The 20,301-nt window shown below is 37.0% G+C and overlaps 1 protein-coding gene across 1 annotated transcript in view; it reads left to right on the top strand.

Annotated features, from left to right (window-relative positions):
- Positions 1-20,301, top strand: part of LOC121443088 (rho GTPase-activating protein 6-like) — a 264,957-nt gene that overhangs the window by 184,098 nt on the left and 60,558 nt on the right. The window contains exons 3-5 of the mRNA XM_041644772.1: positions 9,001-9,072; positions 16,906-17,162; positions 18,890-19,085. Coding sequence (XP_041500706.1) covers positions 9,001-9,072; positions 16,906-17,162; positions 18,890-19,085 — 525 coding nt within the window. The remainder of the gene's footprint in view (positions 1-9,000; positions 9,073-16,905; positions 17,163-18,889; positions 19,086-20,301) is intronic.

The following is a 20,301-nucleotide window of genomic DNA, read 5'->3' as shown; positions in this document are numbered from 1 at the left end:
TTCTTAACGATTTTGTAAAATAGGAAAACACTTGCTTTGAGATCCAAGAATCTGCAGGAGTTATTTGTCCTTCTTGAATATTATAAAGAAAAATTTTAGAACTAATTGTCCTAGCAAAATAGTTCACACAAAACAGAAAAGGATTACTTTTCTTAGTATTTAATTGAGCTAAAAGCATGGTGACCTCCAACAGTTCAGTCTCATTACAGCAGTAAGAAACTCACGGAACGTTCTTATTTTGTGACCACAGATTTGTTAACTTTACCACTACTTCAGCATGTAAACTATGGAGGTCAGTACATTTCACAAGTGCTTGGGGGAGCCTGCACTCTAAAAAGAGGCATCTCTATTGCTTAAGAATATCATAAAATACTCCCTCCTCCAGGGAAATAGAGACACTTTGAAAACAGATTCTGGAAATCTGAGTCCACATGGTACTATAAGGATGAAGAAACAAAGCCTAATTCAGTAGAATTTGTGCCAAGAGAAATGACACCATGCCCATATTCCAACATGCCTTCTTCTGTTTAAATTATAATTGATATTCTGAAGATAGGATGATAGAGAAAGATATGTCTTGTGAAATAAAATTTCTTGATGGTGCCATACCTGGGCACGTACAAACATGCCCAATTTTCAGACAATTTTGAATACATGGTGGGGCTATGTTGGACTTAAATGTTATTTTTTTCATATTTTTAGTGTAGGCTGTTTTTCTTTTCCAGTATTTTTATTTTCACTCTCCAGAACTCTGGTTCCCACTGAAGGAGCTACACGACACTCTGGAATCTGTTATATTATCATGTTTGTTCACCAATACAAGGCTTATCCAATAAAACAGGGGTTTTCAAACTATGGGTCACAACCATTTGGGGGGGGGTCAAATGACCCTTTCAAAAAGGTTGTCTAAGACCATCCTGTAAATCAGATATTTATTTTATGATTCACGATAGTAGCAAATTACCGTTATAAAGCAGCAATGAAAATAATTTCAAAGTTGGAAGTCACCGCAACATGAGGAAATGAATTAAAGGGTTTAGCATTAGGAAGGTTGAGAACCACTGAAATAAGGGTTATATTACTAAAATGAAAACATTCAGAGAGTAGGAGAACCAGAAAAAAAAAAGGATTTCCTAAGCCCTTTAGTCACCATGTGATTTATTGAGGAAAACACCACCAACATTGAAAGGGTCCTGAAAAGAGTAACTTTTTCCCATGAGGATGGGAGTAAACACTAGCCTTTGCAGGTATATTTGGGGTCATCCTTCACTCTTCCGTCCTAACACCTAGTTAAATGTTCACGAAAGCATTTCCTTGTTTGGTTTTAGTCAGCTTTTCCCAGCTCTATCTCTGACACTAAACCCTTGAATCCCTCAGAAGAACATCGAAGTTTAAAGCTCAGCATTCAGCCTCTCCAACAGTGTGTGACTAATCACTGTTGAGTGGACAGATGGATGAATGGGTGGGTGACTAAAAGGATGAGTGATGAATCCGCTGTCTAGAGAAAAGATGATATGTAAACATATAAGTATTACGCCGTAAATAATATTCCCAAGCCATTAAGACTAATTATGTGCTAGGATCAACCTGGAGAAAATTTAAAACAAAAACTTTTATGTTAAAATGGAAGAGACACCTCTACGTTAGCTCTTTTCCTAAATATCTAGGCGTTACCCTAAGCCATTTCTTGGACCACAGCATTGCCAGTGGTCCCATGAATCTCCCTTTCATGGGCAGCTGATTCCCCTTCGCTGCCAGAGATGCTCTCCTTCTGTTTCTTTGTAAGGGCTTTAAATACAGAGAGGGCAACATAAAGTACAAGGGCAGTTTGGAATTCATTCCATTGTCTCATTTTTTTCTGGCTTTCCCTGGAATGTTGGCTGCTCTGCTCCTATCAGCACCTCTCTGTTTTCCAGCGAGGACTTACCAGGAAAATTTAACTTACATGTATAACGTTTATCATTGGAAAGTAGCAGATGTTGAGCATGAATACAATGAATGGTTCTCTGGGACCACTAATAACATGATTACTTCTTTAACAATACTGCTGTTGCACACTATAAATAAAATACAGCTTTTAGTCTTTGCCTCTCCGTTGTTTTCAAAGGTCTACCCCATGAGGAAAAGAAACCATGGATTTTCAAGTTAGTAAAGAATAAAACAGTATTAAACAATTATTTTGAGACAGATCTTACTGCATAGACCAGGCTGGCCTCAGACTCACAAAGCTCTACCTGCCTCTACCTCCCAAGTTCTGAGACTAAACATGTGCATGACCACACCCAGCGTGTGTTAAATATATTTGAAAATATCATATTTTATATAACTCACTTGAATTGTAGTTACACAAATCCATATATACATAAATATATGTGTTTTATATGTATATATAAGGCAATAATTTGGTTAGCAGTATAGATGTAAGATGATTACAAATATTTCTGTAGAAATTGGAGTTCAAAAGAACATGTGAAAAAGATAACATTTGTATGTTTAGTCAGCCACCTATGAAACCATGACTGGAACCATAAAAATAAAACAGACTGTGACTCTTAGCTGGCCACTCCCTTTTTAGCAAGTATGTTTCACCAAAATAGAAGCCACAATGAATGTTTTGTGTCAGCTTGGACACGTGTTTTTCTTCAGATGAGGGAGATGGCAAGAGCAGATTATTTCCATAGTTTCAACCAGGTCAGGAACTATGGCTTTGTGAGTCATCTCCCTTCTTGCCACAAATTTGAGTTCCCAATTCTGTGAAACACCTCAAGAAACAGACCAGACCTCCATTTTCTCACACTTAACAAATAAAGTTTCACCCTTTACTCAAAGACCTTACACAAAAGAGTTGGTATCTGAGAAAAAGACTTTTAAAGGCCATTTTAATTTTTTGAATAATTTTTGACACAATCAAAAAGTTACAAAATGATACAACACTTTATTTTGAGCCTCTGCCTGTTTCCCCCAATAATATAGTATAACAACTTTAACATATTGCCATCAACAAGATGATAGGCTTGATTAATATTTGTGTCAGTTTTCTGCTAGCATCCGTGGCACTGCATTCCATTGAGTTGGGCATCTTTTCTTTGTTTTAAATAAACAACTTTTCTCGGTCCACATAGCCTCTGTAAATAGCATTATGTGGTTTTGAAAAAAGCACTCTGGTATCTTTCCTGGGAGTTGAGTAGCATACCACCACTCAATGCATACGTACTTTCACACCGCATCTTTCTACACAAGTAAGGAAGGGAAATTAGAAGGCTATTTCCTCCAGGGACTTGTTTTAATCCTAAAACCTATAGTCTTTAAGCATTTGGTACAGAGATCACTAACTATAGGCAGATTCTCATTTCTTTATAAATGGAAGGGAAATGCTCTTCTTCCTTAAATTCAACCCAATAGTTAAAGCAATAATAATTTGTAAATATTTTGATATGGTTCTGTTTAAAACAGAAGTAGAGACTGGGTGCCATTTGTTTGGGAGAACATGAAGGTTTCCTTTATATTGTCTCTGTATATTTCTGTGCTCCCTACATAGAATTATTAAGAAAGCAGTAGTCCTCAACCACAGAAATTGTGTTTCCTGTGGTCATGCCCAGAAACATCATTGGTAGCTGCAATAGAATATGAGTGGATGGTCTGGCAGCTAGTAAATAAGGGCAGGGAATGTAACCTATAATACACAGGACAGTTGACAACAATAAAAAATTACCTTGCTACATATGTCACTAGTGCTCAGACTGAGAACCCATGGCAAAGACTATGTGTACTTTCTAAAGGGTCACGTCTTACTTTACCACCCACAAGTCTCATTTTATATTTTTCCTCACTTTTCCTACTAAGTTCTCCACATTGCCTATGACTTCCTTTGGTTTACTTTCTGTAAGAGTATATTTTTTCTGGTTCAACTAAATAGTGATGCAGCTATGGCTGGGAAACAAGGGAGGTAGTGCCAAAATCATCCTGCCAAATTTTTCTCAGCAGAAATTGTTCTAAAGGACTAAACAAGTTAGAACCTCCTTTTCAGGCTTTTGAAAATTTCAACCTTTTCAGGGTTTGAAAATTTCAGTGCCTGCCAGATACTACAAATGAGTGTAATAGCTCAGGGTCAGGCGCCTATGCTGACTTTAGGTGGGTATGAGGAATATTAGCCATAGAGCTTTTCTGCCTTTGTTGAGAGGCTAAAACTCCAGATCTGTGTGGGAAATAACCCAGATTTTACAGCAGTTCTCAGCTGTTAAAGATCATTGTACATTGGTGTCCAGGTGAACAGTAGCGGACTGTATGTGGCTTTTTTGTGCCCACTGATCTATATTCTTGACTATATCTGTGATAGAACCAAAGGAGACATTTGGTCCTGGCAGCAGGTGCCTACTAATACTTTCTTTGCTTTCATTTCATCATTATGTATATGTATCCCCTTCTCTTGTGTTAGTCAGTTTTCATCATTCTTACCAAATACCCAAAAGGGGGCCAGAGAGACTGTTCCACATTTCAGAGCATTTGTTATTTCTGCATGGCACCCAGATTCAGTTCCCGCACTGATGTGAAAGCCTTGTTAGCCAATTATCTTTAAGAGGTGGATCCAAGTTAAGGTGTGGCTTTCTGGGACAGGGAATAAAACAGGTGCACAGCCCAGGTGCGCTTCTTTCTCTCTCTCTCTCTCTCTCTCTCTCTCTCTCTCTCTCTCTCTCTCTCATTCCCATGGGGGCACAGCTGAGCTTGGATTTCTCGTTCCTGTTTAAATTAGTTTTCCCCTTATAATAAATAAAAATATAATTGCTTTATACTTTTGCCACTCTGGTTATTTCCTGAATCAAGCTAATTTTTACAGTTGGCGCCTCATGTTGGGGGCCATTCTGTTGACTGAGGTTCCTGTCCTGCCAGGTTCCCACAGTCATTAAGTCCCAACGAAATCACACAGAGGTCTACATTAATTATAAACTGATTGGCCTAGTATCTCAGGCTTCTTATTAACTCTCATAACATATATTAGCCCATAATTCTTGTCTGTGTTAACCAAGTGGTTTGGTACCTTTTTCGGTGAGGCAATCACATCTTGTGTCCTCTGTGTCTGGGTCACAACTGTAGACTGAAACTTCTCTCTTTCCAGAATTCTCATTGCCCCACCTCTACTTCCTGCCTGGTCACCCCACCTATACTTCCTGCCTGGCTACTGGCCAATCAGTGCTTCATTAAAAATAATACAAATGGCAGGATAAAAGACCATTGTCCCACAGCACCACACTCTCATGATGCCTCACAACTATATGTAATTACAGTTCCAAAGGATCAGATACCTTCTGCATTCATCATGCATGTACACAGTACATATACATTCAAGGAAAACACTAATATATATGAAAGAGAAAAAAAGAAATATTTTTTTAAATACTAAAAAAATTTTTAAAGAGGCACACAATTTTAGAGATTTCCACCTGTGGATTGACTTTAATGATGGTAGGCCTATCTAATATCAACGTATGATGAGGCAGACCAACATTGTAGGGAGCATGTAGTAGACAAAGTGCTTACACCATATCAAGCAGAGAAGTGGAGATGAAGGTAAGTCCTAGCTTGTTCAATAATATATAAGCAATGGGAGTTTATATGGAACTGGTAAGGAGGTAAGTTTAAGATCAAAGGGCACATCTAGTGAGGGTCTTCATGTTTCATGGTGTGGTAGAAGGTATTATAGAGAGAGAAAGAGAAAGAATAGCTTCAAGGCATTTCTAATCGGCATTAATCCATTCACAAGGGTACATGCATGATTTCAGGTCCTTTCATTAAGCCTTCACTTTCTCACACTGTTGTAATCAGAACTAAGTTTCCAACACATGCCTTATTATTATTATTATTATTATTATTATTATTATTATTATTATTATTAAGTTTTTTGAGACAGCGTTTCTCTGTAGCTTTGGAGCCTGTCCTGGAACTAGGTCTTGTAGACCAGGCTGGCCTCGAATTCACAGAGATCTGCCTGCCTCTGCCTCCCAAGTGCTGGGATTAAAGGCATATGCCACTACCGCCCGGCCCAACACATGCTTTTGTGGAAACACCCAATCAAGTCTCAGCAGGATTTAAGAGAAATAAAGCCTCGCAATTATACATATCTATAAAAATGTTTTTCCAGTGTGAGAGAATCAGTGGCAGGGCTACACTTCTGGTGTGAATGCTATCTTAGAGATAGCAGTTACATAGAAGAGGAACTTGGGCAACATGTCCCCATGAAAGGTTTCTTGGAATGAGTCTTTCAGGTTTGGTTTCCATGCACCTTCCTTTCACCAGGTATTGTGAAAATAAGTAATCATTAATGTTTTCAGAGATGAACTAAATGAAACTGAAAATTAACAAAAAAAGATGTAAGGAAGAAAGTTCTTGTCTATTTACCATTTCTGAATATCTGAATATTTGTGATCTCATCTTTCCACCTCTACTCTGTGCATAGATCAATGAATAATCAATACTTATTGAGCATGTGCTGTTCTTTAAGTACATGGTATCTATAACCTTATTTAAGCCAGGCAACAGTTCTTACCATCAAGATTATATATGTCTCCTATTTTATAGGTGAGGCAACTGAGGTTTTAAGAGATTAAGGAACTTATCTATGGGAAGTGGTAAATTCAAAACCTGTGTTACAGAACTCTCTAATGTCAAAGCTAGTACTCTCCATATCTGCCTAGGTGGCAGGGGAAAAATAAAGTGCCTATTTGAAAGATGAGCCTGTGAGAGCAGACATATATCTTGACATGCCCGAAGTAATAGAAAGTTAGAGAAGTAGGGGAAGTTCACAATAATCTTAACCTTTAACCAGTCGTGAAGACGAGCACAAGTCATCATTGATATGTCACTAAAATTCATGTTTTGTAATATAATCTAATATGCATTATGATGCAATCCACAGAAAATCTAGTCATCTTACAGTTACCAGAACTGAGAATCAAAAAGTTAAAGCACAAACCTCTCCAAGTCAAAGAACTGATAGGTAGTGAGGCCTGGATTCAAAGTCAAATTTCTCCATTTTCCATATAAGGCTTATCTTGAGGAATATACTTTAGAGCAGAACACGTATACCCATAATGAGACAGGAAGACCACCATCCAGAAGGATTTGTGCATGGGGATAGAACAGTGGTAGAGGAGAATGTTTGAAATCAAAGTATAATGAAATATATGTAGAAACCATCATAGTAAATTCCATTAGCCTATATATTAACCAAAATAATACAAAAAATTAAAATAGACAAAAAAAACTTGTGGCTTCTCATGATGAACTCAGCGATAGAACATTTGGTTGCCATATGCAAGGTCCTGGGTTCCATCCCTAGCACCAGAGAAAAATCTCTTAGGCTTTAAAGATGTATTGTTTAGTTATTCTATTCAGTCAAATACATAAATTAAGGAATTAGAGGATTTTTTAGAAGGGAATGTCATTACTGACCAAACACATTTGGTGATATGAACTAGCAATAAAGAAAGCATTACAAAGTAAAAGCACCATCAATTCTATTTAGAGAAGAGATTAGAATCTTGTGTAGTTAGTGAGTTTTATCATCTGTGTATATATATAATAAGTCACAACAGTCCCTAGTAGCTAGATCAACTCTTAGATTTTAAGATATGAACACACCAGGGATGAAAGAGATTAATGGCTCTTGGCCACTGTACAATTGATTTACACGGTTTTCTCATTTTACAAATCTCATGACTCCAAAGGCAGAAAATCCTACTATTTTCATTTTGTGGGAAAAAAGTGGTTTGGGCGGGATTTTGGAAGGGAAGCGGTATTAAATGTGCCTGTTAACTATATTGGGGTTTTCCTGCACTTCCAAGACTTCACGGCAGAGGAGGAGCTGGGAACAACTGTAGCCCCTAGAGGATCCCAGGAATCTCATTTCATCTAGAGGTTTTACTATGTCATTTACTGCTATCAGAGTCTTGTTTTGTAAATTTTATTTTGTGGTATTGCCTTTTTACAACATGTTTTAGTATATCCTGCGAGACAATTCTTAATCCACTTTTTAAACAGTTCCCTTGGGTATGAAAAAATTTTTTTTCTATTTGAACCCAGTGTGGCATCCTGTTCTACATCCCCTACACATTAAGCTGAATAATCCCAAAGCATGTTCTGGCAATGATAAATGCCAATATTTTATGATGACATCCCAGGAATTTGATTGGAGCTCCCGACTGATAGGAGAGTTATGTTTACTATTTGGTGATTTAAGCAGAATACTAAGTACATTTGTTAGAAGTATTAGATGCAAAAGGGAATATTCTCCACTTTTAGTGACACATCCAATACAACTCCAACATCCACCAGTGGATGAATACTTAAATTATGGGACAGTCATTGTGTAGAATAACATGCAAGCCACAGGAAGAAAGAAGATCTGAATTTATGGATTTCTACTAGGCTCCACATTAAGCATTTTATATACACTGTTTCATTTAATTCCTATGACAAAAGCATGTCATTCTCACTATTTATGCAAAACCACTGAGTCTTAACCAAAGCACTGCAGGTTGTAAATGGTATCGTAATAGTAAGGCCTGAATTCTGTGAGCTGCCAAATCCATTTCCCTTTCCAGTTACATTACAGTAGCTTATAAATGTCAAAGCTATATGTGTGTATAGTTGATTCTGTCATGGAGATTTTGTTCAAGATGAATGGTGACTTATATAACCACATAAAATGAGAAAAGCCTTATGTAATAGCAAAACAAACACATCTGGATGCCAAAACTGAATTACATACGAATGAGAGCTTTTCTAGCTCTTCCCATGATTGAAAGAACATTTCAGAGCGCATTTTAAGGCTGGTTTCATGTGCTAAAAGGTGAGGATTTTTCTAGTATTCACAGAGCTATTTCTCTGTTTACACCATTGAGTTCTATGAATCAATACAGAAGTCAACTGCAATCATTTGTTTTTAATATGAAAATCATTGGTGTACTTAATTTTTACTACTTCTTATTCTTTTAATATTTACAGATGGACAAAAGAGAAAGAAATCATTGAGAAAGAAACTGGATTCCCTAGGGAAGGAGAAGAACAAAGACAAAGGTAAAGGGCCAAATAACTAAAACCAATGTATCTTGCAGGGAGCATGCTGGTTTGATTGGGTAGAGATTTTTAATTACATCAGTTTACAGGGTTGGGTTCTATTATGTAAACCGAATTTCTGTAATGGAATGTCATTGAGAGCTGGTGTAGGTCTACTTTTCTGTGATTTAGTATCCTTAGGCTGAACTGATGAGTTCAGCTGGTTTGAGCAGTGGGCAACTATAGCCAATGTTATGGTTCCAATTATTCTGTCCAATCAGCTATGTCTAAAGACGACCAGGGTTGAGTAGCCATGGACAACATGCCTAATACTAACCAGGTGTTTGGTAAATGGAGACAATTAAGCAGGACTAACTAAATGAAAAAGAGTTTAGATTCATCCACTATGAATACAGAAAAGAAACAATCTTCTTCTCATGGCTTACTGAAGATAGGTCATCCTCAGCAAGTTTTTTAGATCACAGAATGCTTGGTTTGGGTCCCAAATGTTTTTGGCAATGACTGGCTTTCATCATACTGATTTGTGTCTATTTCTATGGCTATTTAGGGAAATGACACTTAAGTCAGTCTTTCAGAGACATTTGTGGTCAATTTGAATTTGTATTCTTTAGTTGTAAGGGTCACCTGGACCCCATTAACACAGTGTAATTTTTATGACTTGTTATTGAATTATATGAACTGATTGTTGAATGGTGTGATTGAGTGAATGCATGTTCATTTTATGTGCCGCGATGAGTGAGAGTTGAATGAAGAAAGACACATGTCTCATTTTGACGTTCTCATATATCTAGTGACTGCATTTATGCTTGCAGTAGAAAACAATGACTTTTAAAATAAATGCATTGTGAATTGTACTAGACAAGCCTTATTCCAACGCTGACACCAGTTTACACACACATAGCTTCAAGTGTGCTTTAAGCTTCATGACATTTGGACATAAGGAATGGAAACTCACTGTTTTACTTCCCTTCCAGTGGTGTTTGTCTTCCTTGGTGCTAGTAGCAATGTAGACTGGAAAATTTTTGTGGCATATGCTGTAATTCACAGTGGGAGATGTTTAGCAGCATCCTTGGCCTCTGCTAACTAAGTGCCTATAACACTGCCTCCAGTTTAGCAGCATCATTGGCCTCTTCTAGATGACAGTAGCCCTGCCTCTAGTTTAACAGCATTCTTGGTCTAGCTAAGTGCCAGTAGCACTGTTTCTAGTTTAGCAGCACCCTTAGCCCCTGCTAAATGCTAGCAGCATTGCCTCTAGGCAGACTGTGCTCAGCCTTCTAAATGTATACCTCTAGCTGGGCAAAAAAGAGATAAAAGTGTTAGGAATCCATACCTCTTGCTGCAAGAAAGAATTATAGCTGTAATATTTAAATAACCTGAGGCCGAAAGGCTGTGGAATGTAACTCAAGGGTAAAATACTTGTCCAGAATACACAAGATTAATGTTCTGTGCCCAGCATCCCGCCCCCCAATACAAACCAAAGAACACCTAATTGGCAGATCCTCACTGCAATGAATCTGAATATTGTTAGGCAAAAATATCTCAGGCATGAACTGTTGTTGTTGTTTACAAATAAAAACTCTCACTATATACATTCTAACATGAGAACTGAGATCATATTCACCAGGATACTCAGTAGGATATGAACAACTTCAGCAGAATTTGTTGCTAGAATAATGAAGACCAAGGGTGGGCTAGCTGCATATCCACTGTCTGATAAATTTTATTACACATATATAACCGATGTTTTATAACCCTTAATTTTTGTGTTTTATCTCTGACAATTTCATGAATATGTATTATAGTATATTATATTGTCATCATGTATTATACTATATTGCATATAGTATATTATAGTATATTGTATATTGTATTGTGATCATATCCACTCCCTCTCACCTCCTCTGATCTCTTCCTGCTAATCCTTTTCTTTTTCTAACTTGTCCCCTTACTACATTTCTCAATGTCCCCGTGACTTTAGAGGGGGTGAAATTGATGAGTCATTTAAGGTTGGGCTCTTACCTACACCAGTCCCACAGTTATCCATGGGAGATCTATCCAAGGACTTTCCATGGATGACTCAAATTTTGACTAATAGTAAATCTATGTACAGTATACTTCCCTTTGTATACATGCATACATATGGTAAAATATAATTTATAAATTAGGCAAACTAGAAGCCTAACCAAAATAATTGACAATAAGACAATAATTATAATATGCTGTAATAAAAACCATTTAAAACAAATGACTTTCTTATTTGGTAATTTTCGACTTAATTTTACTACAGTTTTCTGTGAGTAACTGAACACTTAAAAGTGAAGACAACTATACGAGTAATTAGTTACTGCTTCAAGTTGCTTTGCTCTAGGATTTGAAACACAATAAAGATGTTAGCCTATTCTTTAGAAAGTACCAATTCAGAGTACTAGAATGAATTTTTATTTTTTGGCATGGGAAAATTGATGTTTGTATTTCCTAAAACTGGTGTGTGGGATGCGGGGTGGATGGGTGTGTGTGTGTGTGTGTGTGTGTGTGTGTGTGTATACACTCATCTGCGCATACACTCATATTGTATATAAAGAAATCAGAAAGAAAGAACATGAGTTAATAGGGAAGTAAGAGTTAGCAAGTAAAAAACTAATTAGTGTCCTCTGGGACATAGCAATGGTTCAGACCAATTCATGCTAATGTATACCCAGTAAAAGCTTGACAGTATTCAGTATTGACATAAGAGAAGATGAGTGGAGAAATGAAGTAAGGTCTTGGTGATTCCAATGAAAAGGCAGACCATCCATCTATCTAAGGAGAGAAGTACCAAGCTTCACTGTATGAAGCTTGCTCTGCATGAATTCGCTTTAGTGGGTAAAAATCAAGGAAGTCTAGGCTTAACTGAAGAGTTACTTCTTGACAACTCTTCAAAACATAAAGCCTTGTCCATGTCAACACAGGGAGCCATTACTAGACTATCTTGGGAACCGGAACTTGGGGATGGCTGTGTGCCGGTGTGACACTTTTGTAATCAGTTCACATTCTTTCCTTCCCTTTCGATCTTATTGTCTGAGTTCACAACAGAGGTAAATGTGAAAAACGGTCAGTTCTGAAATCCAGGAGGGAAAGAAGGAAAACAGGAAACTCTGAATGACCTCTTAGGTTAGGCCATCTAAAAATAAAGGAGAGCAGCTCTTCACGGTTGACCTGCTCTCCCAATAAAAAAAATGATTCACAAATCTTTGATATGCTACCTTATTAATTTATTCCATCAGCATGAAACATATCCTGCATGATATTTAATTTTTGATATAAAAATATATAACAAATCATATGACATTCTTGCATCCAGGCTGTTACTTAAACAAAGCTCATCTAAGTTTTGGTTACCATATGGAAACTAATTCAAGATTGACATTGGTTTGCAAAACATATTTTCAAACAAAAGCTTTCCAAGTTCCTAGTCTCTTGTAGCTTAATTATTTGGCAAACAAAAGTAACTTTCAGAAATTCAGAAAATTTCTTTCTTGTCTCACAAAAACAAAACAAAGCAGTCTGTGGAAAAGCTAAATAAATAAATAAATAAACAGTTTAAAAACCATTTTGATCTAGTTCCATGGTTTCCTTAATCAAGGTACATTGGGACAAAGTGTTACTATGGCATAACTTTCCACCAGGACACAGACAGGGTATCAACATGAAAAGAAGATTAGTTCAATTGTGGTACCCTTTTTGGTATCAAATTCCTGTGTCGTGTCTTATGGTTACTCACTGTCCAGGTCACTATATGGGAGCTCTCAAGTAAAACTACAAAAGATTATTTGCTGCAACTTCCATTTTTATTTTATATTAAGTAGTAATAGAAAAATTAAGAATTAATTACGTGTAGACATTCTTCAAGAAGATAGATTCAATAGTATCATAAAAATCCAACATTATGGGTTAAGGACATCATTCAGTAGGTAAAGTAGCTAACACACAACTGTGAGAACCTTAATCAAACCCCTAGAACCTTCATAAAAATGCCAGATTTAGTGGTGTGTGCCTATAACCCCAGAAAGGATGAAATGGGAGGTTGAGACAGGTGGATCCCTGAAAGCTTACTGACCATCTTGCCTGTAAACTTGGCAAAATTCCAAGCCAATGAGACTTCTGATTCAAATAAAAGGTGGTAAGTACCTGAGCAGGGAAATCACGGTTTTCTGACCTCTTCATGTGCGTATGCAAATCCAAATCCCCAAGAACCCCGTAACATGAACATGCACACATAACATGCACACACACACACACACACACACACACACACACACACACACAAACCATTACTGGAAAAGAGAATGACCAAGATGTATGCACTTTCCAAGAAAGGCAGGAAGGAGCTTGGGTTAGCTCAAAGACTACTTTGTGGACTACAACACAACTTTTGGTCTACATGATAACAACATTGAGACATCATCAAAATAGAGTAAGAAGGGATGACTTAGTGTTGTTTTCAAATACTTTATTGTGCTACACTGTACTATATGAACTTGGAGTAGAACTGACACCAGCACAAAGGAATGGAGGAAGGGCCATTTGAAAGCTATAAAATCTACGAGCTAAGCAATGGTACCATGGAATGAGGATTGTGGCAGAGGCGGAGAGGAATAGATCAAAAACAGAAAATAACTTGAGGGTAGTATGTCAAGATGATGGAATAGAAATGAGGCATGAAAAGAAGTATTAATGTATGACTTTCTAATGTCATATTTAGCCCATGAAGCAAGACACCCCTAGCAATCCAAGCAAGGTGTGGTAAGGAAAGACTTGGAATGAAGCATGCCTTAGTAACATATAACTGTAAAGAAACAAGAAGTAGTTCATGCTTGGAGGACAATTGAGAACTATAAGATGGAAATCAAGTATAAATTCTGGGGGAAAGAAGGTACTGCATGGGACTAAGGAAGTGAGTGACAAAGGTGGTATACAGCCAAAGGTCAGAAGAGAGAAAGGGGATGAGTAAATATGAGAAGAGAGAGTCATGTGAGCCACTAAAATGGACTGGCAAGTCACCAAGTCTTATGTGAGATTGGTGGTTTAATGGTGATTCAAAGACAATAATAGAAGAAAACAACAAAGTAAAGGACAAGGGCAAGTTTCTGCCATAGGTAGGAGAGTGGGGCTCTAAAGGGAACAGTTGGGGGCTGAGAAGAAATTTCATCACCTTTTTACCCTGTGTTTCATGACAAGGTAAATACAACCACTGATAATAAATATCCTGGTGGAACGCATGGCTCTGATTAGAACACATTACTAGTTGTCCCTAGTCGTAGCACAGTGTGCCTTAGGTAATATCTTTGTCATTTAAAAATCCTATTATCAAGTTTATTAGCTTCTGTCTTTGCAAAGAATCGTTAGATTTCTGTGACCCCACCCCCTTACAGAAAAGGGGCATATGCACCCAACACTTTATTGCCACATAAATGATAATTTTGCCCAATAGAAATTTGGTAAGTTCTTGATTTCACAATAGCTGTATTTTAAGAAGAAAAAATACACAGGGATCCTTCCTAGAATATTATAAAGACCTCAAGACAACATGCGATGTTTGGAGCTTAGAGGACTCTACGCTCTGAAGCTTGTAATAGTCTTTGAGAAAAGCAGCAAGAAAATAAAGAGAACCCATTGAAACTCTTGCTTTGAAATAATAAATTCAGTCCTAACAGAAGCCTACCATACCAGAGAGAAACAGAAACCCATTTTTAGTAGGAGATAATGAATCCATACGGTTCCTCTTTAATTTGTATCCGATTATTAGAGTTTACAAACACTGATGGAGTTTCAGGATTCAAAAATGCTGGATTAGGGTGAGATGGAGACCTGCTCCTGCAAGAGGACTCAATTGTGGTGCCCAGATCCTCCATGATGGCTCAAGACCAACTGTAAATCCAACTCCAGAGAACCCAACACCCTCTTCTGGCTTCTGTGGGCACTTGCACACACACATGCATGTATCTACAAATAGACACACACCTACACATAATTAAAGATGAAAGAAATATTCTTTTAAATTATTGACTTCAGAGAAACTAGAAATCTGGTTGAGTTTTTTTTTTTATATAGAAACATGGCTATGAGAGGATTGAAGAGCCACCATTGTATAGAACAAGTCCCTGTCATATATGTGCCTACATTAGCTGACCTATATCACATGATCTATTTCAAAGTTCTCTCTGTTGTTACTATCCCCACACATACCTGTATATTCTATGTGGCTGTCAGTCTTGCCATGTGTATGTCCAAATGTTTTGAAGAAAATCTGATTATGTCCTGATTCTTATAAGAAATCCTTCAAGTGGACAACTATAACCTGAAACTGCTCTTTACAGTATTAGTCTAACCTCAAAGGAGAAAAGCAGAACTTTTTGACTGACATATGTCCCATAGTTCACTGGCAGAGCAAGCACCTCTGAAAAATCCCCAGATGAACTTAGAACTTTATACTTCAAAAAAAATTGCATCTTTTGATGGGACCAGAGGTATATGCCTTTAAAATACCGTCTCTGCTTTTAATGGAGACTTGGCTATTAGCCTAGTTTAAAATGTTGCCACGAATCAAGCAGGAAAACCTTTTAAAACCTCTTTCTACCTGGTTTAATGTTAGCTTTTTGTTCAAAGAACAAATAACGTTAGAGTTATTATCCCTTGATCATTCCAGTTTCATTCACAGGACTTGTAAAAAACAAGGGCTAAATGCTGTGACTTCTAAGAGATGTAATTTTGAGTCTAACAAGAATAATTTACTTAATTGAATTATTAATACTTTCAGCATAAATCTAAAATGCTGCTAATAAAATGTCTATTTCTGAGGAACTAACATATACGAACATACATGGATCACAATGATGCAGGAAACAACTATATATATATATATATATATATATTGCCAAATGAAGCCAAAAAGTTCTGTTCTGTCTCTTCCTCAAATGGTACCTAATTTAAAAAAAAGATTTAACAAAATGTACCCTGGGCTTCCCACAAGCTATATCATGTTCAAGCCCATTTCTGCATGTGGTCATCAGAGAGCCTGAATATAGATCATAAAGAGGCATGTGTAACCCAGAGAGCTGGAGATAGGCAGTAGAAACACAGAACAAAAGGGAGAAAAAGTAAAGATTTCTTCTTAAGGTGCTCCTAAATTGCTCCTCTGACCCTTAGGTTATTACTTCCTATATTGCCTCCTTTATTAGGATCTTTAAAGTATATCAGTTGAATTTCATCCTTGGATTTCTTCATCTCTCTATTATTCAGATGAGAGTCGCCCTGTTATAATTATTTACATGTCTGATTCTGCACATCCCCACCACATCTCATGAGAAAGAACTTGAGATTTTTTTATAGCTCCCTCCATTATAAAAGTTGACATGGCAATTAGTAGGTGTTCAATAAATATTTCTTGATTGAATGGATATGTGTGGTTTCTCATGCCTTCAAAGACTTCTAAAGGATAAAAATTGAAGAGTAATGGTTTATGAAGATGTATGATCATGAGCATAAAGTATTTTTTATAGTCTGTCCAAATAGCATACTTATTTTTACAAAGTTATTTCCTTTAAAACAGACTTCAGCAGATGGGAAAAGATTAGAGACCTACATTTTTAAAATGTGTATTTGTACCTACTAACTTCCTTTACTGAAAAACGGTAATTTGGGACATTTTGTTCAACAAGACAAAACCATCTCAGTAGCTGATTAAGGAATCATTAATTTGACTGTGTCTGCTTTTATGGATGTGATATGAATGAGCATCCTCTCCTGTTTGAGTCTTCTCTGAATGTAAATATCTGTTTTTTTTTTCCCTTGCAGAATTTATTCCACAGGCGTTTGGGATGCCCTTATCCCAAGTCATTGCTAATGACCGCGCATATAAGCTAAAACAAGACATGCAGAGGGAGGAGCAAAAGGATACATCTGAGTTTGGGTCTTTCCTCCTCCCATATGGGAATAAAAGACAAAACAAAGAACTCTCAAGCAGTAACTCATCTCTCAGCTCAACCTCAGAAACACCAAATGAGTCCGTATCACCTAATACTCCGGAACCGGCTCCTCGGGTTAGGCGAAGGGTGAGTTGGCCAAGATCTTCTCTGACTCTGAGAAAACTGAAAATTAGTAAGGTTGTCCTTTGAGTCTCTATTAAAGTGAAACCTGGACACATAGTAGATATCTCTTCTACTCAGCAATAACCAGTACTGTGCATGTGGCAGCTAGCATTTCCTCCAACCTTTCCCTCCTAGTTAAATTGGTGCTCAAATATTCTGCACTACTGCCATTGATGCTGGTCTCTTGTTATCTCCTGCCATCTCACTAGACTTCCTACTCAAACAGAAAAGCCCAACCTTCAACCTATGGGCCATGTGCATAACAGAATAGCTATGAACATGCCAAAACACAAATCTGTAAACTTATGTAGAACATTATGAGAATTATTTTGGCCCTTTTGTTTTCTAACTCAGTTGTGTAGCTCTATAGCATGAACTTTATAGATGACATCATACTATCACAATGTCACACATACTATGTATATGTATGTATATATTGCACAAATGGGCTGCAGGTTAGACACCCTTATGCTAGAAGCTGAGTTTTGAGGCCAATATCCAGTGTTTCTGATAATTTTTTTCAATGTCATTCTTAGAATGTGCCTGGATCAGTGAATTAGCCACAGTTGTTCATAATCAATGAGCAATTTAGCTTTTCCTTATCAATGGCACTTGTCATTTCTCAAATAGAGCTGTGTAATCCTGTATGCACTCTCTTTCATATTCATGTGATAGCAATATGATGCCAGTGATGGAGAGGGCACTATGTTCTAGGTCCTGTGTTCTTATGTGTCCAAATCTAGAAACCTACATTTCTCAGGCCATCTGGATGGGAGTCAGCATGGTCACTGCAAAGCAGATCTAAGAATTCCTATGTCCCTTTCTCTAAGCTTTGGGCTAGAAATCTTAGCCAATCCAGCCACAAAATACTGTCCTTGTTAAATATACAACCAAACCTCCATTTATAACTCTCATTTTTTAGCTATCAGCATTCAGGACTTCTTCCAAGGTATTGCAAGACCTAAAGCCCTGTTATTTTTTTTCATGATATTGACTATGATTCAAAGTGGAAAAATGACAAAATTAAGGAATTTTTGTATTTTCCAGATGAATTTGTTCTTCTAAGCCTGTAATTGTCTTAGACAATATCAGTAACACCGAAGCTCTAAATTTGAGCTTTCTGGTTATCTAGGACCTAGGCAGTGGACTTCTTTCTCTGTCCAAGCCCTACCAGGACTCTAATAGCTGACTTCTTAGCACACACTTCATCCAGGATGGATGGCTTTACCCTCCTGCATGCTGGGGTCACAGGCATGTGCCAGCATGCCCAGTTTGAATCTTCCTATGTATAAAGTCTACTTCTCAGAGCTATATTTGAGGATTTGTTTTATTCAAAAGACTTCTATGACTTTACCTCATTCATTGAGTATTCATTTTTTTGTTTCAAAAGTGAAATGGTTAAATCAAACTTTTAATTATATGTTTCCCATATCCTGTCTTCTATTAGGAAAAGTATATGTATTGAAATCATAACTAACAATACTTGTAGAGATTTTGTAGCTTTTTCAAAAGGCATTTAGTCTTTCCTCCGAATACATCAGCAATAAACATCTGTAAACTACATAACAAAAATCTAGCAGCAATATCTTTTGAGAGTAATAGTCCTCCAGGAACATGTACTGGGTAGCCTCTGCAAGCAACTGCTTTTCTTTCTGCTGCCTGTGATCTTCAAATCTGCATATCACTTGCAGGGTGCCATGTCAGTGGATTCCATCACGGATCTGGATGACAACCACTCTCGACTCCTAGAAGCTTTGCAACTCTCCCTGCCTGCTGACGCTCATAATAAAAAAGAAAAGGCCAGAGATAAGAGGCTGAGTCTGAATCTTATTTACAGGCAGGTCCCCAGGCTGGTGGACAGCTGCTGCCAGCATCTGGAAAAATATGGTAAGTAGACTTGTAATCAGCCATCCATGATCCAAGTATCATCCCTCTATGTACCCAATTTCAATTATGTGTTTCTTTGAGCAAGAAGTAGACCAAAGTTCTTTGGGTAAATAAAGTGTACCAATATAAGTGTTGACTTAAGAAACTACTGGGATCAATAGGACTAATAGGTATGAAGCTATTTGGAGTCTTCAGATCTCAAGAATATTCAGAGGAGGCTCTGACCAAGCATCTTAGGAAAGGATCACTTGTGTTGGAATAGAACCCCCTTCAAACAGAACCAAGTCCCTTGGATGTTTTTATACATTGAGGTTCCTTACAACACTTCTTTCGACAAAAGCAAAGGTTTGCTTTTTGGGGAATCCCTACTCTGAATGTCTGTAACTAACTCTTTTTAGCTCAATTTCTTTTAACATGATGACTATCATATGATGAGTAATTCTTTAATTATTTTCTGTAATTTAGATATTTGGCTCATAAAATGCCTTATCTATCACATATCTTCATTTGCTATATATAGATTTACCACACACTTTATGGATTTGGAGGAACTTCCTTAATTGTTTATTTGCTCTATAGATAATATGTTCATCATACTTTTTAGTTTTGTCTTGTAATTTCAAGATAAGGTTTCTCTATGTAGCTCTGGCTGTAGTGAAACTCACTCTGCAGACAAGGCTGGTGTTGAACTCAGAGATCTGCCTGGCTCTGCCTCCTAAGTTCTGGAATTTTATTATAATTTTTAAAGCAAAAAGGTTAAGAAACTGTTGGTCCTATTGATATAGCCATTGTATCCCAGTTACTTAGAAGACTGGGCAGGAAGATTTCAAGTTCAAGGTGAATTCAAGCTAACCTGGGTAACATTGTCAGAGATGCATTTTGATATAGCATAATGTCCTAGGATAAATATCATTCCTACAAGAAGAAAAAACAGGAGAGAAAGTAAGGATAAAACAAACTGTGAACATTGTCATTTTTTTCCTAATTACAAGAACAGAATTTTGTGAAAAAATATTAAATATGCATTTAAATTAATTAATTCAATATAAATAAAAATTACTGGATAATGGAATGACTTAAAAAATAAATGTATTTAAATCTTAGACTTTGTTTTCAACACAGAATGTTTAATGCATAGTTTAAACCTAAAGACAAGGCTTATGCTAATCAATTATCCAAGGTCCTGACTGTATTTCAAGTGTCCATAGTACTTTTA

This window comes from Microtus oregoni, unplaced genomic scaffold, assembly GCF_018167655.1.
Source record: "Microtus oregoni isolate MIOR12 unplaced genomic scaffold, Mior012 000099F_ref0000060, whole genome shotgun sequence".
In the NCBI taxonomy this organism is placed as follows: Eukaryota; Metazoa; Chordata; class Mammalia; order Rodentia; family Cricetidae; genus Microtus; species Microtus oregoni.
This window is presented reverse-complemented; position numbering and strand designations above follow the sequence as displayed.